The 9,762-nt window shown below is 32.9% G+C and overlaps 1 protein-coding gene across 1 annotated transcript; it reads right to left on the bottom strand.

Moving 5' to 3' along the window:
• Positions 1-6,483: 6,483 nt before the first annotated feature.
• On the bottom strand, positions 6,484-9,424 carry LOC114175192. The gene is made up of 2 exons (XM_028059959.1): positions 9,130-9,424; positions 6,484-6,734 (listed from the first exon to the last, which is right to left on the bottom strand). Exons 1-2 carry the CDS (start codon positions 9,279-9,281, stop codon positions 6,656-6,658), a joined length of 231 nt encoding a protein of 76 aa, XP_027915760.1. The 5' UTR covers positions 9,282-9,424; the 3' UTR covers positions 6,484-6,655.
• Between the last annotated feature and the right edge of the window lie 338 nt (positions 9,425-9,762).

Raw genomic sequence — 9,762 nt, 5'->3', positions numbered from 1 at the left:
TGATAAGTCAAGTGTAGATTCACCACAGATGTTAATCTTTGATAAGAACCGGAGGCCTAAGCCAAGAATAAAGAGAACCCTCTCTTTAATGAAATAAAATTCAATATATGATTAAAAATTTCCACATCAGTTTTTGTACCTCTATTTATAGGCACATAAGTTTAAGAAAACCTAAAAACCCTACAAGAAGGCCCAAGCCCAAAACATAAAAGCATAAACTAATTTATAAAAGAAAGCTCAAAGCCCAAAAACAAAGAATATAGCTAATTTCTAAAAGAAAACCCAAAGGTTCATCTTCAAGTTCTTCTTGTATGGAATCTTAGGATAGTCCTCTATCATTCCCTCCTTCTTGAAAAGAATTTATCCTCAAATTTGTACCACTTGAAGTTTAGGAGATAGTCTTCTATCATACCATCCTTCTTAAAGAGAAATTGTCGTCAAATTTGTCTCACTTGAAGATTCTTTATCATTCTCCCTTGTTTGTAGAGAATTCGACCCGAATTCTGAAAGGTCCACCCGGGTCAAATACACACCTTATAATGATATACATGATGGCTTTGTAGTCATTGCAATCCTCCCTAATCTATCTTACATGGGTACTAGAATTACTAGAACAACACATGAACTCAAACTTTCCCAAACCGATCCTTTTCTCATAAGTTGTTCTACTTGCTTCTGTAACTCTTTAGTTTCTTCTGGTTTACTCCTATAGGTTGGCCTATTAGGAAGGGATACACCCTGAATGAGATCTATATTATACTCAATACCTCTTTTAGGAGGTAAACCATGAGGGATGTCTTTAGGAAAGACATAATCATACTTCTTTAGACCATACTTAAAGACAAATAAGCTTGCACAGAAGAGAGACAAATATTGTTAGGCATAAGAAAATATAAGGGTTGTTTCTTAATCAGCGCTCTATTTATCTTTTTCTTTCTCAAGAAAAGGCTTTTATCACTCTTTATTTTTTTACCTTCCTTTTTCTTGCCTTTTTCTGGAATTTTCTCTCTTCCTTCTTTTCTCTCTTGCTCTCTTTTCACTTTCATCTTAATTTGATCCTCACAAACCTCTTTAGGAGATAAAGGTGTTAGGGACACCTTCTGCCCCTTAAACAGGAAAAAATACTTATTGGTTAGAGCATCATGGGTTACTATTCTATCATATTGCCAAGGCCTCCCCAACAACAAGTGACTCGCCTCCATAGGTACCACATCTCATACTACCTCATCAACATATTTACCTATAGAGAAAGCATGTTTAGTTGCTTATCTACCACCAATTCTCCATCCTTACTCAACCATTGCAAAGTATAAAGACTAGGGTGCATAGATGTCACTAAACCAAGCTTTTCCACTAGCCGTTTACTTGCTACATTTGTACAACTTTCCACCATCAATGATGAGTGAACACACCTTTCCCATAACAATACATCTAGAATGGAAAATATTTCTTCTTTAGGTGTCATCTAACTCCTTATTCATACTACCCAACAATCTTCTAAGCATCAAGAGATCTCCCTCCAAAGGTGGTACTTCACACTCTCTTTCCTCCCCGTCACTGCTAGATGATTCATATGATTCCCTTGCAGAATGCTCACCAATGTACTCATCATTTTCCAACAACATCACAGTTCTTCTATTGGGACATTCGGCTACTATATGTCCTCTACCTAAACATTTAAAACATTTTTTTGAAGTAGAACGTGAAGAATCATCATTATTAAATTGAGAAGTTACTTTACCATTTGAAGACTCCTTCTCCCTAGATTGAGGAATGGCAGATGTAACTTCCTTCCTCTTATATTTCTCCTTATCTCTCCATGAGGAGGATGACTTCCTGTAGGCGTTTCTTCTCTTAAGTTGTTGTTCCACTTTAGTGGCTTGGTGAATAAGATCTTCCAAAGTCTCATAATGGTGCATTTCCACCACAACTTGAATCTCCCTATTTAATCCATTCAAGAATCTAGCCATTGTAGCCATAGGTGGTTCTTCCACTTCAACTTTCATCAAGATTACCTCCATCTCTTGAACATACTCTTCAACACTCTTATTTCCTTGTGTAAGTCTTTGTAATTTGTTGAAGATCTCCTCTTTATAATAAGGAGGCATAAATCTTTCCTTCATAGCTACCTCTAATTGCTCCCATGTAGAGATTGGCAATCGCCTTCTTCTAGCTATGTCCATGGTGATTTGATTCCACCAATCCATAGCATAACCTTCAAACTCCAAGGAAGCCATAAGAACCTTATCATCATCTTCATAATCGTAAGAGTTGAAGATTTGGTGAAGCTTCATTTCCCATGTCAGGTAGGCTTCCGAGTCATTAGCTCCATTAAATTTAGGAGTTATAATCTTCCTCCACATCCTATCTCTTCGAGGTGTGTGGTTCCCAAACTCCTCTCGTCTTTGGCCTCGCTTTGGTCTAAAATCATGCTCCTCTTCATCATTATCCCTCCTAAGCATGTGGTTCCTAAATGCCTCTCGTCTTTGGCCCCTCCTTGGTCTAAACACATGCTCCTCGTCATCATTATGAGAAGAATGGCCTGAATCATCATGTCTACTTCTTCTTCTCTCCACCCCCTCCAATATCACGCTCACATCTTCATTAGACTTTTGGAGCCTTTCAAACTGTTATTGATTTTGTTGTTGCATTTGATTCATTTGTAATGTGAGCTTATCAAGTATAACCATAATTATCGCAGTCTTAGGTGATAAAGGATCACTATTCTGGGAAGAAGACATGTCCTGTAAAATATATGTTAGTAATAAGTTTTTTTTTTATGGACCTCGCCACTCTTCTAAGTGTTTCACTAAGTTTTCCACTTGTGTATCACACTTATAGGCTTTTTCTTAAATGTACTTTCTTGCCTTTTATCCCTCAAATTTCCTTTAGGGCTTGGCAAAGAACTCCAGTAGCTTAAGCAAAGAGTGACTAAACAAAGTGAAAAGCATTGCGAGATCTAAGTCCTGACTCAAGAGGTTAAAGAAAATACAAAACTCTGGATAAAACTTCAAGGAATTTTAAAACTCAAAATAAGAAAATTAAAATTAGAAAATAATAGGACTACTAAAGAGAATTAAAGGAGACAATACAGAGACTCTAAGAGAAAGACTTATGGAAAGTAAATATCAATAAATCACAAATAAAATTGCAATAAAAGCTTGTGTTGAACTCCACCTCTCTTTTTTTTTATCCTTTTTTTTCAATATATATTTGTTTCCTTTTGACTATGATTCATAATTTTTTTTTGTAGTTCAACACAAAAACAAACTGAACAATTTATCCTTTAAACCCTCAGACTCATGTAAATCAATGTAAGTACACTTGTAAATCTCAAACACAAAAACAAAAAATTTCCACAAATCAAATGTAGAAATACACAATTTAAATGGAGAATAGAAAAAAAAATATGACAAATTAACAATTCAACCAACAAACAAAATTCAAAACAAAGCACATAACACACAAACATTCAAAAATTTTAATTTTTTTTATATGATAGACAGAAAAATAAGACAGAAGAGAAAATTCAAATCAGAACTTTGCTCTAGATACCAAATGATACAATCCTATCCAGGAAAGAGTTCGATCATTTCTGAATTTGAATCCTCAAGTGAGACGACACGAATAAATCAGAAAAGAACGTGGAATAAGACAGAGATGGAGGATGCCACAATCTAGCATATTGATAAGTCAAGTGAAGATTCGCCACAAAGATGTTAATTTTTGATAAGAACCGGAGGCGTAAGCCAAGAACAAAGAGAATCCTCTCTTTAATAAAATAAAATTCAATGTATGACTAAAAGTGTCCACATCAGTTTTTGGTGCCTCTATTTATAGGCACATAAGTTTAAGAAAACCTGAAAACCCTACAAAAAGGCCTAAGCCCAAAACATAAAAGCATAAACTAATTTATAAAAGAAAGCTCAAACCCCACAAACATAGAACATAACTAATTTCTAAAAGAAAATCCAAAGGTTCATCTTCAAGTTCTTCTTGTGTGAAATCTTGAGATAATCCTCTATCAATACAATTTGTCTTTCTTTTTATATATATTACCTTATGTATAGGTTGGAACAACCCAATTGTCCATTTTCAATATATTTATTTTTTGCTGAAAAAAAAGAAGGATGAACAAGTTTATATAAAACAGATTTGTTCAAGGAAGGTCATAGCTAAAACTATCTATACCATGTTGACCTCAAAAAATTTCCCCTCGTATTGCTAACCATGACATTATTTAATAAATAAAAAACAACATTGTAATATTGATATAATCAACCAATCAACTAGCCAAGAAAGTCAGAATAAATGAATAATTAAAAGCAAATTCCCATCACCACCCGTCACTGTTCACTTCCACCATCACCACTGCAGACGGAACATGAAGAAAAACTCGTTTCGAAAAACACATTCTAAAACGTGCTTAACCTGTATCAAAAAGTTTGTTTCAAAAATTCTATTCCAAAAAGTTTGTTCAAAATGCATTTCATATATATTTCGAAAATTCTATTCTGAAAATCTAATTTTGAAAATTGTATTCCAAAAGATTTTCAAGATATGTAATACACAAATAACTTTTACAGAAGAGAGATTCTTTTGAAAATTTGAAGCGTACAAATTGTGGAGTAAATTCTCGGTCCTTACACTATTTCTAGCCCATAAAACAATAATCAGTAGCCATAAGCCCTAAACCCATTTCATAAATTAAGAAGTCAATAAATTCAGTAAATAATTCATGATTTTTTTTCTTAGTGTGATATTTCTAGAAACTTTAGACTTGAGATAGATAAGTCAATGAGTCTTACCTTTTAATATATTTGAAAAGACATAACTATGTCCACACGTAAAATAGACTTACAAAAAATTCAAATACTGAGGTAAACTAACTAAAAAAGAATTAAATATAAAAATCAATGAAGTTATTATTGAAAGAATGAAGAGCCAAGTACAATCACAAGTACAACAACTTCCATAACAATAATCATGTTCAAGACATTTATAAACTTCTAGGTATCAAATGGAGGTTAATGGAAGTTTTTATTTTTCAAGACGTTAGCCATCATATTTTACATTAGGTTTAAGTATGTTTTTAGTCCTTGAAATTTGACTTAAATTTGAAATTTATTCTTGTTTGAAATTTCGATACATTTTAATTCCTAAACTTTAAGAATGAATGAATATAGTATTTTTAACTCAATTACATTAATGTTTTTTTAGGTGTCAAACGCATTTCCTAACAGATATTGAACCAGGAATATGTCAAACAGTGTAAACAACTTTAATACTAACTTGAAACACGTTCGACACGTAAAAAAAACGTAATTAGGTTAAAAAAACTAATTTATTCATATTTAAAGTTTAGGAACTAAAATGTATCAAAGTTTCAGACATTAACGAATTACAATTTTAAGTCAAAGTTCAGGGAGTAAAAACATACTTACATTATTATATATAAGACATAGTAAACATTTTGTAAAACCAATAATATATTTATAAAATATTTACTTCTCTTACGTAATGATAATAAATGAAATAAACTCTCTTAGAACATATCTCTTCAACATTTTATCCTTTCTTTTTCCTTAGTTGTTCCCTTCCTTTTAATTTCATATGACATTTTATGCTCATCTTTACCTATATTTATCATTTATACGGCGTGATTCATGTTAATTCAATTAAGTGGGCTATTTGTATGTTTCGTGTATTTAGATCCACGGCAACAACTATGTGAATAACTTTAAGCCATCAAATTTGATAAAATTCAAAGCTGAGATTTAGTTGAGATTTCGTTAAAAGTTGTTTCAAATAGTTGTGATATTGTATTAAGTAAATTTTAAATCTAACTCAATTTTACAAAATCAAATAAAAAAGTCTTACAAAACTTTACAAAAGCGACTAATAAAGTTTTACAAAATCGACTGTAAAATGAAATTTACATCCACTTATATAATATAAATCTGTCTTATTTCAAATTAATGTAAGATGTACAAAAATTTCTAAGTGTTTCTAATCAACTTCTCCAGAGACCCTACAACTAGTGTAAATGGATCCCAACGCCTCATTAAGTATGCCCCCATAACCTGAACAGGATTAGAACTTGGATATGACTGTTCAACTGGATTGAGACATGCTGAAAACTGAGCCAAGCTCAATGGTCAAGTGATTTCAGATTAGACCAAACCTAATCGCATCCAAACCAACTCAACATTTGCTGGTGGTTGGTTTGAGCAGGTCCGGAGTTCAACCATATCACTGTAGACGCCAACATAGGGAAAGAAAAAGAAAGGGAAATAAGAGTAAATTTAGATATATGTCTGAGGCTTTTTCACCTAAAACGATCTAAGTTTCAGTTAAAATACAAATCACCTTACAGTAGTGGTAAAATGACTTGCACTCTAAAGTCAACATTTTAAATTCGAAGAATTTTCAGCCAGATGGTTCTCAGTAGTCAAATCATGCAAAAAAAAAAAAATACTGGAATGAGGAATAACCAAAATTGTCATGCCATATTATTTCCTAACATATATACGAATACAGTGTCATTCAAGAGTAGTATGCAGTAAAGACTCAAAAACACGTATCCATTGAAAGACAATAAGAGAAACACAAAAACACAATTACTGCAGTAACATCCGCATCACCTTCATAAACATTAATGTTTGTCCTCCTTATGAATGTCTTTAGGAGGAACCTTTGATTCAAGTTCTTTGGGAGTGGACTTCTCCATTGACCTATAAAGATGACACAAAAATTATGTTACAACATAAGCATTGAGACACTCTTACTAGTACAACAATTACACGTTTAAAGCATTATTTTATTAGGCAAATGCGTAGGGTTTTTTCTATGAATTCTCTAACCTTAAGATCAAACATGGCAATCTCGGCCTCCACATATTTTTTTATCATCTTACCCACAAATCAATGACTCATTAAGGCAAACATATGCTTCAGGAATCATTCCATACAGGTTCTTTCTTTAATATTTAAACATCATATTGTAGAAAGTACAATATATATTATTAGTACTCCTATTATTGTATATACCTAAGATGTGCTAGTTTGGGATCTATTAATACTTACCCTACAACTTCAAATAACAGATACAGACGCATACCATGCTCATTTTTCTCATTTTGCCTATTCCTGCTAATTGGGTTTTTAAAGAGTTATTGCTTAAGAGACTGTTATCTTTTGGTATTTCAATCTCAACCATACTGTTTTCTCGTAAATTGATTATTCACACTTCACCTACCTCATGATAGAATTACATCTCACACAAGTGCGTGCACACCGAAATAGCCACTCTGCATTGGAATTACTAGATTATACTTTCAGTAACTAATCACTTCTTACTCCAAGATCACTCATGCAAGATTTAACAATCATAGCTACTTTTAAATTACATCACAATGATTTTTTAATTTAAAATTTGTACTTTTCAAATGTTTGGGTATGGTATCCTTTCACTCTAGTATGACCGACACGTTTATGGGGCTCTTTGATCAAGATTTCCTCACTCTCACTAGACTAAATATGCCCAAGTAAGTGGCCCATACCAACATAAAATATGTGTACATCACCCAAAACAACTTTTGACAGCATATCAATCAGAAAACTATAACATCCATCCCTTACATGACTACCTTATACAAATAAACTTAAACAATACCTCACTTGTGCTTTCACATTAACCTCTCAATTCAGAGATAGAGAGAGAGAGGGTGAAGATCAGAGAAGGATACAGAACAAAAGTCAGCTATTTTCAGCACAACACCAGCAACATAAATCTGTCCAACAATACAAACTTTCTAGTGCTACATTGTATGCATTACACACACTAGTTACAAGCTCTAATTGCATGCAAGAAAAACAAGTGCCTTGCAGAGTTACTAGGTTCACATTACTCTCTGATAAGTGTTACAAAAATGGATATGCAGTGCATCACTTTGAAAAGTATGCAGTACAAGTGAGGTATATTAGCTAGTACTCTGTTGGGGTTTATATTAAGCTTTTGTACTTGCCTCACAATCCAATTTCAGAAGTTTGTGAATAAGTGAGTACGTTCGAATAAGTTTCTCCATAAGAATTTTTAGGAGAGAAATAAGAAGCAAAAAAATGAAATGAGCTCACTTGTGCACAAGTTCACAATAAGAATTTAGAGAAATTATATGAAAAACTTGATCAGCTCACTTATGGAAATTAGTTTTTATTAGTTCAATATTAGATGGCTGATTCGATGAGCCTAATTAGTGGATGGACCCAATAGACTTAGTCTATCATATAAATAGGTTTATGTTGACCTTTAAAATCACTTTACATTTTGAAGGAAGTAAGAGCTTTGGTGATAGAAATTCACTATAAGTTCTTGAATAGAACCCTTGATTCTTATCTTTGAACTACTAATTCAAAGTGACAAATCTTCCTCAACTTATCAATCTTAATTGTGGCATCTTCATTTCTAATCCCTCCCGTGTTTTCCATAGTTAAGTTAGGCTTAAAATCTACTTTCTAAAATGTTCTTACATGTCCATAGAATCACAATCAAAGCTTTTCTACCTAAAATGTAAAGAGTCCATCATGGCAAGAAGATGAAATCTAAAGAACGATGAATATATTGAAAAATGAAAAACGATTACAATAGCAAGCGCATGACACAATACCATATAAAATGAATTAATTATTTTCACGTAAATCCTCTTTAGGTGAAAATCATGTTCGAGACACAATCAGACAGAAGGGAATCGAAACTAAAGTCACCACGTTGAGAGAAACTAATCCCTTATACTAGACACCATCTCGGGTTAGTTCAGTTCAGCATCTAAAATCAGCAGCATCATCATTGCAAAGCACAAATGAACGTTCCTAGTTGCCATCAATTCCATGCTCTCTATCCTTGCTAACACACTAGCCCCAAAGCACATCCATACTAATTAATATGCTTGCATAAAAAAAAAAACACCAAACCCCTAAAATGTTTTACTCAACGATTTACGATTTTCAATCTCAGATAAAATTTCACTCCCCCAAAACCCAAATTCCAATCCAGTCTCTCTTTTACGAGTACCCAAAAAAACTGCAACTTTAATTAAAACTAAGAAGAAGAAAGAGAGTAAAAAGTACTAACTTGGAAGAGGCGGCAGATTCTTCTTCAAGCCAGTTGCGAATGTGCTTGACGTTGCGGCGGAAGATGGAGGCAGATTGCTTGACGTCACTCCTGAGGAGAAGCACAACGGCGCTTACACCCGCCACGGTCAGCACGAAATTCGTCAACCCCATGCCTTCGCTTTGCACTCAACACAAGGGCTTTCTTTTCTTTGGGGGAATTCCGGCGGCTTTTATGCTTCGCAGGTTATAACCACCTATCCAAAGGTTACACCATTTTATTGTTCCTTCACTTTGAACCATTTGATTCAAAATAGCACATTTCGGTAAATTAGTTCCTATTTTGCGTCATCTTATGGCCAAAAATTGAATTATTAATTTTATAATAATATCAAAAAGAGTTTATAACTTTTATTGAATTCATTGTTAATCTAAGATGTTGTTATACTATCAATTAATTAAAAATATTTGTTGATATGAGTTTTAAGGCAATTACTACAAAAATACACAAACTTATTATTATTATTATTGTTTAAAAGATTTGTGATGATTTTTAATTCAATGATAGAGAAAACATTTATAGCAATATGTACATTTTGAAATTTATTAGTTTATTATAATCATTTATAATATTTTTCTATTGTTATAAAAGTGT

The sequence above is a fragment of the Vigna unguiculata genome, chromosome 1 (assembly GCF_004118075.2).
Source record: "Vigna unguiculata cultivar IT97K-499-35 chromosome 1, ASM411807v1, whole genome shotgun sequence".
In the NCBI taxonomy this organism is placed as follows: Eukaryota; Viridiplantae; Streptophyta; class Magnoliopsida; order Fabales; family Fabaceae; genus Vigna; species Vigna unguiculata.
Note: the sequence above shows the minus strand (reverse complement) of the source record. Positions and strands in the feature narration are given on the sequence as shown.